Source organism: Lepidochelys kempii, chromosome 23, assembly GCF_965140285.1.
Source record: "Lepidochelys kempii isolate rLepKem1 chromosome 23, rLepKem1.hap1, whole genome shotgun sequence".
NCBI classification, from domain to species: Eukaryota; Metazoa; Chordata; order Testudines; family Cheloniidae; genus Lepidochelys; species Lepidochelys kempii.
In genome coordinates this window covers 8,266,528-8,280,091 of record NC_136402.1, presented here as the reverse complement: position 1 = coordinate 8,280,091, position 13,564 = coordinate 8,266,528, and the positions used below count along the sequence as shown (strand labels likewise).

The 13,564-nt window shown below is 60.1% G+C and overlaps 1 protein-coding gene across 4 annotated transcripts; it reads right to left on the bottom strand.

Moving 5' to 3' along the window:
- Nucleotides 1-5,069: 5,069 nt before the first annotated feature.
- FOSB (FosB proto-oncogene, AP-1 transcription factor subunit) lies at nucleotides 5,070-13,273 on the bottom strand. Of its 4 annotated transcripts, none has more exons than XM_073321641.2 (5): nucleotides 11,987-13,273; nucleotides 8,885-9,262; nucleotides 8,111-8,218; nucleotides 7,101-7,268; nucleotides 5,070-6,877 (listed from the first exon to the last, which is right to left on the bottom strand). In XM_073321641.2, the coding sequence occupies exons 1-5, from the start codon at nucleotides 12,110-12,112 to the stop codon at nucleotides 6,812-6,814; spliced, it is 846 nt and encodes a 281-aa protein (XP_073177742.2). In that variant the 5' UTR covers nucleotides 12,113-13,273; the 3' UTR covers nucleotides 5,070-6,811. The 4 variants fall into 4 exon arrangements, with proteins under 4 accessions (XP_073177742.2, XP_073177741.2, XP_073177739.2 ...); XM_073321640.2 differs by having other exon boundaries at nucleotides 6,978-7,268; nucleotides 11,987-13,266; XM_073321638.2 differs by having other exon boundaries at nucleotides 5,070-7,268; nucleotides 11,987-13,264.
- Nucleotides 13,274-13,564: the final 291 nt, after the last annotated feature.

The window sequence follows — 13,564 nt, the reverse complement described above, 5'->3', positions numbered from 1 at the left end:
CACTGCCTGGGGTCCCCCCTCGCTCTCCCCAGCTGCTCACGACACCCAGCTCCGGACTGCTCCAGCCCCAGCCCCAGCATGGCTGCTGCTCTGCCTCCAGCTCCCCGGGCTGCTTCTCTGGCCCCTCTGGCTCTGGTTGCTGCAGCTCTCCTCGGAGGGCAAGTCTGCTCTCTCTGGGCTGTGCCTCTGGCTTTGGGGCTTCAGCTCTGCTCCCAGGACAGGGGCTGCTCTCTCAGGGCTGCTATTTTGGTCCCTCTGGATCTGGCCCAGGGCTGCTCCCCAGCTCCGCTCGGGCCCCTGCTTTCTCCCTAGCTCGGCCCCACTCTATCTGACCCAGGTAATTCCAGCTCACAGGGAGGACAGGACCTCCCTGGCCTCCTGCCTGCCCGGTCATTCAGGCTGACCTGGAGCATTGGCCTCTCCCCATTGTTCCTGGGGGCTGTCAGGCTCAGGGCCCTGATTCCCCATCGACCCTTCCCCTTTGAGTACTGGGAGCTAGCAAATAAGACACCCCACTGAATGTTAGTAAGGTGGCAACAGTCCCCTTACATTCCCCAGTGCTAAAATTCTGCCACAACCACACTATTCACACCAGTACATCCGGCCCCATAGTAACATATACCCACATCATATCAAAAACCCATTAACAATCAGCAGAACATTTAACATACTTAGCATTCCACATCTACTTCTTCATACTATACATAACAATATTCATTAACACACTACACAGAACCAATTACATAATTATGTAAGTCTAACAGGAAGTGCACCCTTATTAGCCCTCTGGGACCTTTTTAAAACTGGTGGTTCATTCCTCATATTTTCTGTTTCCCTATCCTTAGGTAAAACTGGGTGAGTTTGAGGCATCTGGACATTCCTTAGGGTTTGGGTTTACCCCATTGGTTTTAGTCTCCTCTAGAAATGCTGCTCTATGCCTCCTACGAGCCCTGGTAAGACTAAAAGTCCAATGCTTTAGCTGGTCTCTACGTACGACTCTCTCAGGACCTTCTTGTTCAGGCTGGATAACGTACACTGGCAGTTGGGGATTGTTGTGGGTGACCACAGTGTGGGGATTTGGCTCCCATTTGTCCTGTATTTTATTATGTCTCCAGCATCTGTGGCTCCGAGCTGGTACAGTCACCAGGTCTGATGGGAGCCCCACTGGACTTGTGATAAGTCCTTTTCCTACTTTGGGCTGTGTCTTTAGTTGTACGGAGAGCAACTTCACTGGCTGTCTTTGGCCTGTTGTGGACACCTTTGACTCAGTCATCAAAATTGGTCATCTTAGAAAAGGCTTCTTGATGTTTCTCTGGCAACACCCTTAAGTTAGCCACCTGTGCAGGAATTAGCCCTTGGCATGCCGCCTGAACTGGAACTGGCAGTCTCCCACCACATCTTTCCTGAGGAAAGGTAACTTGTTCTCCCCTCTCCCCAAATGTTACCTTCACCTGAGGGATCACCTCCTCAGGCTACAACTCCATAGCTTTCATGCTTGAGTTTAGAAGACTCACTGGTACTCTTCCTTTGACGGCACTAGTCAGTACATTGGCTGACTGAAGTCCATTAGGTAGGTTTTCCCCAGATGTAGGCTCTACAAGAGCTCGATATCTATTGGTATTTTCTGATACACAGCAGTGTTAGTCAAGGATCTTCCCTCTCCGAGGAGGCATAAGAGTCTTCAGTTTTCTGCCCACTTTAACATTTCCAATCCGCCCCGCAGGCCCCAATGAATGGTTTTGTCTCTACTGGCTCGAGCCAGCCCTCTACTCAGCACAGCATTCTTAAGAGTGCCCATGACAGTTCATCCTCCTGGTTCCTTCTACTGGCAACGGTAGCTCTTTCAGCTCACTAACGATGTTCATCCCTAGAATCCCTGGGACTCCTTCTCCCATATGGCTCCCTTCAGAGTGTCTTTCAGGATGAAGATGCATTTCCCTGGCAGTGTCTGGTTCATGTAGTCTAGGTCTGCTTCGAGGCATCCCACCACCGGGATTGCCAGTTCATTAACTGCTGTTAGGTGTACAAACTGTGTGCTGTGCATGGTCAGCTCCTTGTCTTTCAAATATTTTTGAAAATGTCTCAGTAACGGTGGTGACTTCTGAGCCAGTATCTAACAAACATCTGGTCTTCACCTCCTGCTATACATACTTCAGCAGTTAGACAGTTTCCAAATGCCTGCTTACAGAAGTCGCTAGATATGCTGGCACTGCCCGCGTTCCTTTCAACACTATACAGAGTGATTTTCCCATCAAGGATCCTTCTGCCACTGCTTGACCTTCTACTGTAGATGGACTACTCGCTCCTGGTGCCCCATTGGTTTTCAGTGCCTGGGACTCTGTTCTCCTTCTCAGTGGACATTCCCGGCTAGCATGCCCTGGCCTTTCACAAGTGAAACAGATATACCTTCCCAGCTCACCCTTTAGTGGGGCTCTTCGGGATCCTGGTGCCCTTGGATACTTTGACATACTAATGGGACTTTCATTAACTCAGTCGTCACTTTTATCATCTCCTCCTGTTGGACAGCCTCACTTAAACCTTCCAGTGTTAACTGTGTTTGGGGCAGGGCCTTTTCCCCCAGCAGTTGCATTCACTAGACCCCCACTTTGTGTCCGGGGGTTAGGCTTGGCTGTCTCTGTCACAGGAACTTCCTCTTCTTCTGAGCACATAATGGCAGCCTGCATTAGTTCATGGAACTTCTTACTGGGCTCTTCCTTAAACCTCCTTTTCATTTCACGGCGGAGGGAATCATCCTGGAGCCCCAGCACTAACTGCCCTTTCAGAACTGTATCTGGGTCTGGAACTCGTGGAGAGTCTCACCGCTCCACTTTGCTCATTCTCTCCTGGAGGTCATACGCATATGCCCGGATAGTTTCACCAGGCTCCTGCTTTCGCTCAAAGAACTCCTTTAGTCGGGTTCCAATAGGTACCTTATCTCTATACACTTCCAGGAGGAGTTCAAAACACCTTTTCCACATCTTTGTCTGCCACTGCCATGAACTGTACTGTGGCCTTGGTCTGGCCCTTGAGGTGCTTCTCTGTGAAGTCCACATGATCTTCTTCAGGTACTCTTAGCACATGCAGAGCGGCCTTCACAGACTTGACCCACTCCTCTCCCGTAATGTCTCCTGGTCTAGTTGGGAAGCCACCAAACTCCATGACCTTCCGCTCCCGTGGGACACAAATACTAGGGGGTTTCTTAGCTTCTGTTGGTCTATCACCACCTTAGCCAGTGATAAGGCTTCTCTCTGTTCTGTTGTAATGCCTCAGCTTCGTCTGACAATCTGCACTGAAGTTCAGCAAACCGTGCCCATAGTTCTTCCATTCCAGCCATGGTAGGGTTCTGGACAAGGCCCAGACAGTGTTACCAGAACTCAACCAATGGGGTGGACCCTGTGGATAGGATCCTGTTCATGAGGCCAATTATGTAAGTGGGGGGAATAGACCCGCTATTGTGGGAAACTTTCCTGGCTTCTGCACTACCCCGGTGAAGTGGGCTAGCGAAAGGATCTGAGTCCTCGCTCCCACTTCCTTTACCCAGTGGCCTCCCTGCCTTTGAGGGCTCTCCTTCCACTCTGTCTGGCAGAGTCCTCGTAACCCCAACAAGGCTGAGCCCAGGATTCCTGGGGGTCTTGACCCCCAACCCTTCTGTGGTCACTTAGGACAGGGGCTAGGGTGTCCCCACTCTGGGGGGTTCTCTCTGCACTGGGCACTTCTCTGACCCACAGATCATTACATACAATTTGAAGCAAATGCAAGTTATTTAATCAACAATTCATTTTAAAAAGAATAAGGAATAATGGGAAAGGTTCAAGGAAACATCACCCCGCTCTGTGGCGGGGAACTTCACAAACAGCGTCTCTGGAATGTCAGGGCAGTTCACAGTCTGCTCCTTGTAAGTCCCAGGCCCCGGCTTTGCTGCAGGGATGCTGTGGGTCAGACACTTGCTCTGGTGGTGGCCACAGGCTCTAGGTGGCAGGGCTTCTTCCCAGCATTGCCCCCGCCCTGTCGGGGTTACCAATCCCCCTTCAAGTCTGGCCTGCAGAGCCTCCTGGCTGAGGCGTCTCCCTGTGTTGGGCCCACTGCCTGGGGTCCCCCCTCGCTCTCCCCAGCTGCTCACGACACCCAGCTCCGGACTGCTCCAGCTCCAGCCCCAGCATGGCTGCTGCTCTGCCTCCAGCTCCCTGGGCTGCTTCTCTGGCCCCTCTGGCTCTGGTTGCTGCAGCTCTGCTCCCAGGGCAAGTCTGCTCTCTCTGGGCTGTGCCTCTGGCTTTGGGGCTGCAGCTCTGCTCCCAGGACAGGGGCTGCTCTCTCTGGATCTGGCCCAGCTCTGCTCCCCAGCTTGGCTTGGGCCCCTGCTTTCTCCTTAGCCTGGCCCCCCTCTGTCTGACCCAGGCAAATCCAGCTCACAGGGAGGACAGGGCCTCCTGATTAGCCTGCTCGCCCTGTCATTCAGGCTGACCTGGAGCATTGGCCTCTCCCCATTGTTCCTGGGGGCTGTCCGTCTCAGGGCCCTGATTTCCCATCAGCCCTTCCCCTTTGATTACTGGGAAGTAACCAACCAAAACACCCCCACTGAACTTTAGTAAGGGGGCAACAGTCCCCTTACATACAACAGGCAGGGAAGGGCACAGGGGTGCAACCCCAGGCCCTGCTGAGGGGCTCAACTTCCCAGGCTACACCACTGCTGGGGGCGTCCCCCCTACCTGAACTCAGGCTTTGGGATACTCTCCCTGCCCATGCAGGAAGCTGGCCCCAGCACCACCTTGTGCCCCCTGCCAGCACGGGCATGGGGGGGGGAAGGTGTGTGTTAGCAGCAAGGGGGAGGATCAAAGCTCAGAGGAAGCCTGTGACCCCCGAGAGAAGGGGCAGGTGCTCTCTTTCCCCCTCCCATAGGGGAACCGCTACCATCTGTCACCCCGGAAACCATGGCTGGGGCTCTCAGGGCAAGGTCCCCTGCCCCACGGGTGAAAGGCACAGAGGGGAGGAGCAAGCCAAGCAGACACTGGGGTGACACGACCTGCATCGGGCCTTGCTGGACAAACAGACCCGCGTGAATAAAAGCGGAGCATGTTCAAAGCTGTTTTTATTGGCCACTTTGCAGACGAGTCAGCGCGGGCTGGGAGGGACGCTGGGCATTGCCGCAGGACCCCCCCAGCCGCCCAATAAACACAAGTCACAAAATACAGCACAGGAAACTAATAATTAAAAAACCAAAACTCCCCATCCCCCAGCGCTGTTCGAGATGCTAAACGCCGCAGAAACCCCACTCCAGCGCTCAGAACAAAGTTAAACACGGTCAAAGCTTGGTCACGAGGGCACGGAACATCGCACACGGCGGCTGGCACGGGGCAGGCCCCGGCGATAGAAGCAACACGGCTCTCCCGCTCAACGCGCTGGCGACGACGGGGTGGACGGCACGGCCCAAAGCGGCGGCAGGTCTACGTACGCATGGGCACTAGCTACAGGGGACGGCGGGCCCAGGGAGATTCCCGGTTCAGCCCTGGGGGGAGAGGCAGAAATGCCAGTCTTCCCCCAGCAGGAGAGGCTGAGGCAGGCCGGGCACAGACCCTGAGGAGCAGGAGGGACCCCACCTCCTGGAGTTGCCTCCCAGGGCTTAAAGCTGCCAGCAGGGATGGGCTCTACAGCCTGTGTAAGGTCTCAGCCCCACAGGGCCTGCAGTGGGGTGCAGGGGCACCTGGCCTCTTTCCCATGGCATCATCAGGCCGATGCTGTTGGAGGCTTGTGGGGGAGGGGGGGTCAATGGAATATGGGGTTCCCATGGGGGATGTCATGATGGCAGCAAAGAGCCCCCCAGAGGGTATAACAATGGGGGTAAAAGCCACCGGAAGGGAGGGCTCAGCCCCTGATGGGCCAGAGGTGCTGCAGCCTGGGGGGGGGGGGGAAGAAGACGGGAGACGCACACCATGTGCTCACAACAGCAGCGAAAGCAGGGGCTGTACAGGGGCTGGGGCCGTTCACAGTATCTCAGAGGGACGGATGGGCACAAGGCCACCTCCTGGCATTGCTGCCATGCTCGCCAGCTCCCCCACCAGGAAAGCCAAGCAAGGGCAGAGAGGCTCAGACAGCCAGAAGGCAGCACCCAGGGCATCCAAGCCAAGCTCCTGCCCAACCTAGGCCATGGGGCTCTGGCTCAGCCCCGCAGGGAGCTCCTCAGAGCAAGAGTGGAGGCAGCTGGGGACATGGGCCCCTGCCTCAGTGCTCCACAGCTGCCCCCAGCCCAACCTGAGCCACCCTCCTGCAGGGGGATTGGCAGGGCAGGGCCTGCCCAGGCAGCAAGGAGCCACAAGACAGAGTGGGTGGGTATTTTGGAAGTGAGTCAATGCAGGGCAACAGGCCAGTGCGGCCCAATGAGGGACGGGGGGAACCAACCCCCAGCCCAGCCTGCTCCCCACAAGCTCTGTCCCTGGGTCAGCTGCTCACAGTAGGTGGGGGGAGGGGATGCCACACAATCTGCTGCCCCCAGCCCCGCCAAACTAGCACAGACAGACAATGCTCAGCCCCCCCCATGAGCCGGCCCCAGCTCCGCAATCCATCCCGGCGGTGCCAAAGCTTCCTGCTCCTCCAGCCAGATTAAAACAAAGTCCCCCAAAGTATCAGCAAGGGAGGGGGTGGGGAGGGGTCCCCCACGCCGTCCCCTCAGTTCACTAATGGCACGCCCCGGGCAGTGCGGCTGCAGGTTTGGGGGGCTGTCAGTTTGCAGCGTGTCCCACACACACCCCGTTTGCATGTGCGGGTTTGATTGGCTTTGTGTGGTTAATATTTCACAAAGCGAGTAGCGAGGGAGAATTCAAGGAGTCCGAGGACTGGTCGCTGCTGCTGTTCCGCTGGTGTGTGGCTCCGCAGGTAGATCCCTCTGGGTAGGTGAACACAAACGAAGATGTATATGAAGGGTTAACAGGGTACGGGTCGCTCAGCGGCTCACCATGTGTAAAGTAAGAACTAGAAAACGCTACCTCCGCTGGGCCCGGTGCGCCCGGTGCTGGCACGCCCAGGCTTTGCTGGTACTGGAGGGGCACAGATGGGTAGGCAGCTGGCCCGAACGGGTCGTCCTTAACAGGCATCCCCAAAGAGCTCACCTCAGCCGACGGGCCGGGCTGGCCGCCCAGCTCAGGCATGTCCTCGTAAGGGATTTTGCAGCCCGGTTTGTGAGCTACGAGGACAAATTCCAGGCGCTCTTTTTCCTTCTGCAGCTCCGCGATCTCGGACTCCAGCCCTGCCTTCTCTTCCTCCAGCTGGTCTGTCTCCTGGAGGGGAGGGGGAGCCAGGGTCAGCAGGGCCAGGAAGAACAGGACTACGGGCCCCAAGCTATGCCAGCCTGGGAGTCTGCTCTACATACACAGCCTTCTCCCTGGGGGGTCAGCTCCCATTTGCTATGGCCCCTAGCACCCCGATGCCCCAAGCCACCCCCTCACGACCAACCCCCAGCACCCCAATGCCCCAAGCCACCCCCTCACGACCAACCCCCAGGCTGCAGAGCACATTGCTGGGTCTACAGTAGCAAAGCATCAATTCCAGCCTCAGGAACCCCACCTCCCCCACCCCCAAAACCACACTATTGCCCCCGGCAAAGCTCCCCTCCCTGGGGCTGGCAAACAAGAGATACACCAGGTGCACAAGCAGCAGCAGGATGCGCCCAGCACAGCCAGTGCCGCGCCTTCCACTTCAAGGGGCTGTTCTGCTTTTATCGGGGAGACGGAGCCAAGGCTGCCATGCACCCGGCTTTCCCCAGCACCATCCCTTTTGGGGGGCAGGTGCCCTGGGGAACCTAGAATGGTGCCCAGTGTATAGGGCCAGGCTCAGGGTCATCCTGCTTTTTGCAGCTTGGAGGTGGCAGGCCTAGACTGTGCCCCACCCCCACCAGACTGTCTCCCCCCCAGAGCAAAGGGCCCGGGGAGATGCCCACTTTCCCCAGAAACACCCTGCCCAGGTGCTCAGCCCAAGCTGCCACTCTTGCATCCAGACAGCTATGGCACCAGAACAGGGAGCCAGCTCACCGCGAGCTCCACCAGGCACCTTGCTGTGTGTGGCATCAGAGCCACGGCCTCGGGTTCAGGGAGCCAGGGGAAGGGGCCCTGTGAGCACTCACCGCCTGGAGTCGGTCTGTCAGCTCCCGGCGCCGGTTCCGGCACTTGGCCGCTGCCAGCTTGTTCCTCTCCCTGCGGACGCGTCGCTTCTCCTCCTCCTCCGGCGTCAGCTGCAAGAGGCAAGGGGGCTGGTCAGCCAGGGGCTCTGGCCCTGGGCCCTCCCCACCTCCCTCTCATGCAGCACAGCCCCACCCTTCAGTGTTCAGGGCCTCCCTCAGCCCCATGTGTTATGGGGAGTTCTGCCTACGCGCCATTGCAGTCTGTGGCCTCTATCCTGATCCCCCTCCCTTCCCCACCCACCATGGGGATACCCATCTGGCTAGGAACCGCACCAAGTGCTCAGGTACTAGGCAGCCGCCAGGCTGAGACCAGCTCTCATTCCCAGCAGACTGGGGACTGTAGACTCTGTATCCATTCCCCATTTGCCAAGGCCCTGCAGCCTGCATCAGAGCAGGAGGAATCACTGGGTTAAGCCAGCTGGGGAAGGAGTCCGATGGCTCCTCCCCACCTTGGGGGCACAGCTGAGCCAGACTCCCAGCCACACCATGCTGCCCGGTGCAGCTCCCAGGCATCTCGCATTGGGGACTGGCAGGCCCTCCCCCTTGCCCACTCAGCCCTGCCATGCAAGCCAAGGAGCCAAGCTGGTGGCGTGGGTGCCCTACGTTGCTGGGTGCGGTTCCCACTGACTGGGCTCTCAGATGCCAGGTTCCCCACCTACAGGAGGCACCCAATGGGCAGGGGGCACAGTGAGGGGGGTAAGTGATGGAGTTAGTAACCTCATTGCTGATGCCCCAGAGGAAGTGCGACAGAAGAAGAATGTCCCCCAAGTCCGCCCAGCTCACCGTTTCCTCCCGTGTCCTCCGGGGCCGAGCCCGAGCCGAGCGGGACAATGGGGCGGCTGCTTCGGCTGTTGAGGGGCCAGCGCTGTAGGCGCCCATCCCTGGGGTGGAATAGCTGGTCCCGGGCAGGTCATAGGGGTCCACTGCAGGCGGCGGTGGCTGCTGCTGGTGAGACATCTGTTGGCCCTGAGGCTGCGACTGGGCCATGGAAGAGATCAGAGTGGGCTGCACCAACCACTGCAGGTCCTGGCTAGTTGTTATGGCGGTGACTGTGGGCACAAAGGATCCGGGCATCTCCCCGAGGCCACTGCACTCCTGAAACACAAGGACACAGAATGTGGTCAGGAGCTGGGCAAAAGCATGGCAGAAACACGGCTCCCCCAATCCCAGCCTGTAGCAGCCAGTGCCCACTATTGCCAGCCTCTCAGAGTCCCCCCCACTAATCCACAGGCCCCCCTGGCCATGGCCCAGCAGGGAAAGCAACAGACGATGCAGGGGGAAGGTGCACCCTAGCCCACATACAGGCCCGACTGCCAGCCAGCGCTTGCCACAACACATGGTCAGGCCTGACACGGAGACCAAAGCCGGGCAGCCGGTTTCACGTTCCTCTGCCCTCATGGTGGCTGCTGGTGAAAGTTGAATTGCCAGCCCTCGAGACTTGCATGTATTGCCTAAATGCTGCACTGTACAGACATCCCCCTGCCCTGCCCCAGGGGTGTGCCAAATTCAATCACTGTGACTGGGGGGGGAGGGGGGGCACGCGCGGGGGTGTGTGCAGAGAACAGTTAGCAACAGTTGTGGGGCAGTGTAATGTGAGCACCTGGGCAGAAGGAACTGGGATGAGAGCCACCCAACCCATTCCATGCTGGCACCTTGGATCAGGTACTCAGCTACCAAGCTAGAAGCAAATGGCTCTGCGCCCCACTCACCAGCCCCCAACCACTAGGAGAGGACCCCTGTCCTACACAAGTAGCCCTGGCCCCTGAATTAGTTTATTGTAGACCCCAGGGCACCCCAGACCAAAGGGCCCAGCTATAAATGGCTCTGCAGAGAAGGCAGGTCAGGCTCCGGCAGAGCCGACTATAATTCGGCTCGTTAGCTCCCCTCCCTTGTCTCGGAAGAGGGGCTTTGTGCGAATCTCACAGACAGGTCCTAGGAAGCCGCAGGGGCTGCGCTTTTTTGGAGCAGAACAGACCTTTATCTGCAGTCCCGTGCTTTGGTCTTTTTCAGGCCTCGGGGCGCCAGGGTCAGCACAAGCCTAAAAATAACACTCCCGTCTCTGCTGGGCGCATCTTTGGGGATCTGCTGGTGGGACTCCCGCCCCCCGCCAACCTGAGCCCTCACAATAACCCAGCGATCCACGCAGTGGGCAAGGCGAGCCCATTGACTCTGTGAGTGGGACGGGGAACGCTTCAAGACATGACCCGCGCCCCCAGGCTGCGAGTTTTCCAGCCAGCTCCCTTCTGACAGGGCACATGACCTTACCAGCTGCCCCCCTGCCCCAGCCCCACTGCAGGCTTCCTGGTGCTCGGGGTGCACTGACCAGGGTGGTGAGCTCTCCCCCCCCCACCCCCCGTCCTTCGGGAAAGGGGCTGCCCCAGCTGACGGCTCTGCCCCATGCCCGGTGGGGTCACTGACACCAGAGCAGGGGCAGAGGGGCCTGGCCAGGGAGCCCCTTGCGCCCATAACCCCCGTCCTTTGGGGGGGAGCTCCGAGAGGGGGCATGGGGGGCACTCCATTGCTTGCCAGGCATTCTGGTCACCACAGCTTGGGGGCATCACTGACCCCCCCCGCAACAAAAAAGGGGTGAAGCCTGCGGCTCCCCCGGATCACCAGGCAGCACCTGCCCCCCCCAACACACACGGGGGGGGTCAGCCTCTCCCCTGGGGCACCTGGGCGCCGCCCCCCCCCCGGTTCGGCTGTAGGGACTATTATGGGCTGTACGGGGGGGGGCAGCTCCTGCTCCGCTTCCATTCCCCGCACGCTTTCCCCCTTCCCTCCGCCCCACGAGGGGGCGTGGCCTGCCAGGCCAATCAGCGGGCTCGGCTCCCCCACCCGCCCCTTAGCAACGGGGGCGGACGCCGCGTTCCAAAATAACCCGCGCGCCAGAGGGGGCGGAGGAAAGCGCCGTGCGTGCCTCACGTCAGCGCGGAGGGTTCCAGCGCGTCACACGTTACGCACAACCCCGCCCCCCTCTCCCCACGTTCCACCTCCCCCCCCCAGGCCAGGCGCGCAACGCGGGGGAGTTCGGAATGCGGACTGGAGAGGGGACAGGGCTTCCCCGGGACAGGTACCCCGCATCCCTGGGCACCCCGGGTCCCATGGCTGCTCCACTCCCCCCAGTATCATCGCTCCCTCCACGCCCCCCGAGTACCATGCCCCCCACATCCCTGGGTCCCCCGGCTACCATGGCTTCTACACCCCCCCCCCAATCACTAGGCCCCATCTCCCCGTGCATCCCTGGGTCCCATGCCCCACACATCCCTGGGTCTCCCGGCTACCATGGCTTCTACACCCCCCCCCCCAATCACTAGGCCCCATCTCCCCGTGCATCCCTGGGTCCCATGCCCCACACATCCCTGCGTCTCCCGGCTACCATGGCTCCTCCACCCCACCCCCGAAGTATCATCGCCACTAGCCTAACTGGGCCCCATCGCCCCCTGCATACCTGCCCCTCCCCCAGGACTGGTACCGTGGGGTCTTCACCCGCCCCGTACAGCGCCCTCTGCATCCCTAGACTCCATTGGCAACCCCCCCCCGGTACCATCGCCCCCTGCATTCCTGGGCCACCCGGGGGCCATGGTCATCGCCCCTCAAGTACCATCGCCCCCTGAATCTCTGGGCACCATGTACCCTACGTCCCTGGGCCCCATCGCCCCCCCCCCCCACACCCCACCAGCATTATCGCTCACCCGGACCTCCCGGTACACCTCCCCCGCAATCGCTGGGTACCATGTCACCGGGCACCGTGGCAGTCATCCCACAACACCCCACACCATCTGCCCAAGAGGCTCCCCCTTGGCACCCCTGCTCCCTTACCTGCGAGGCGGCGGCGCCCGTGGGGCTCCCGAAGGAATCCACCGAGGACAGGTACTGGGACTCGGCCGAAGGGGACGAGCTGCACCGGGAGGTGGAGTCGTAGTCTCCGGGGAAGCCCTGATACATCTCCCTGGGCACAGGGGGAAGCCTGTGGCCACGCTGGGGGCGCCTGGAAGCCAAGGCTGGTGCAGGGGAGGCTGCGACCCCGGGTCAGGGGGAGCCGATTAGACTGGAAGCAAAGTGGCTGCCAAGTCCCGTTTGCGAGCGGCAGAGCCCGGCAGGCGCGGGGTGCGAGCCGCTCCGCGCCGGCAGGGCAGCGGGGCCCGGCGGTTCCCCCTCTTCCTCCTTCACCGGCAAAGCAGCATCGGGGACATAAGCTCCGCGGCTCAGCAGCCCCCCTTCAGCTCCCTGCCGGGCTCCGGCCTTGGAAGCTGCGCTGGTGGGGTGGGGAGACTCCCGGCTTCCGAGCCTCCTGCTCCACGCGTCTGCTCCCCTCAAAGCCACATCCGCGGGGAAGAAGGGGGGGTCCAAAGCCCCTTCGTAGCTAGTGGGGTAACTTCAACACCGACCCCCCGAAATAATCCAGCAGCCCCTCTGAAGTAGCACAATCCAGAGGCGATGCGGCGTCTTCGCAGGCCCAAGCCCCACAAAGCGGGGGGTGTGGGGCGGGTCGCTGGGGTCCCCTGGAGCCCTGTCCCGTGCGGGTGGCAACGTCTCCCCACTAGGCAGAGACGCTGAAGCTCCGGCTCCTCTCGCAACTTATGAATGAAGCGCGCTCTAAGCCTCTCCCTATTTATACCAGAGGGGCCGGCCCCCTCCTGACGTCTCCACGCCCCCAAAACCGGGCACAGGAGCCACCGTGGGGCCCCAAACTCAGCCTGTCGCTTACCCTGGCCTGCCTGGGGTCCCCCTGAGCCGGGCGCCCCGCTGCCCCCCGGGGAAAGGGGCGATTTTAGGGGTCCAAAGGGGAGGGGATCCCTAGTCCCGCTCAGCGGGAGTTCCTGTGACGCACTTAGCCATATATGGGCTTGTCTTTGCTGTGTTTGTTTGGTATCCTAGCAGAGGACGTCAGAGGGAATCCCTTTCTCAGCGCCCGGGCTGGGGCTGCCGCTGCTGGCGAGCGGGACTGGGTATTAATAGAAACTTTTACTATCGTTCTACAAATGGCCTGAACCAGCGGCCCCGCGTCGCAGTAGGGGGTCGGGGGGGGCAGCCCCTTCAGGGAGCACCCATGGGGGGGGGCAAGATCCCCCTAGAGAACAACGATGGAATCAGCTGCCCTGGGGGAAGCCCCCCTCCCAGCCCCCCAGCTGGCTCCTGCTCGGGCTGGAGCTAGGTTGGGCTTTTGCCCACTCTAGTGCCAGTCAGGAGGTTTTAGCCAGGCCGGCCTGTGTTACCCCCGCAAACGCCTGGCCTCCCTGAGATCTGGTGGCAGCCAGCCCCATGCCTGCAGCCAGCCTGCAGCCTCCATCACCCGAGCTCAAAGCCCTTTAAATGCCCTTCCCTGCACCCCCTCCATGCTTGAATTTAGTATCTCCCTCCCCTGATTTTTAAAACCCTCCCAGATCGAGCCGAGCC

Excerpts from the sequence above, each read along its gene's own strand:
- FOSB (XM_073321638.2), bottom strand. The coding sequence starts at position 12,112 with ATGTATCAGGGCTTCCCCGGAGACTACGACTCCACCTCCCGGTGCAGC. Across the intron at positions 9,263-11,986 it reads CGGGCGCCGCCGCCTCGCAG|GAGTGCAGTGGCCTCGGGGA; the intron begins GTAAGGGAGCAG and ends CTTGTGTTTCAG. Across the intron at positions 8,219-8,884 it reads TCTGGGGCATCAGCAATGAG|CTGACGCCGGAGGAGGAGGA; the intron begins GTTACTAACTCC and ends TGCCTCTTGCAG.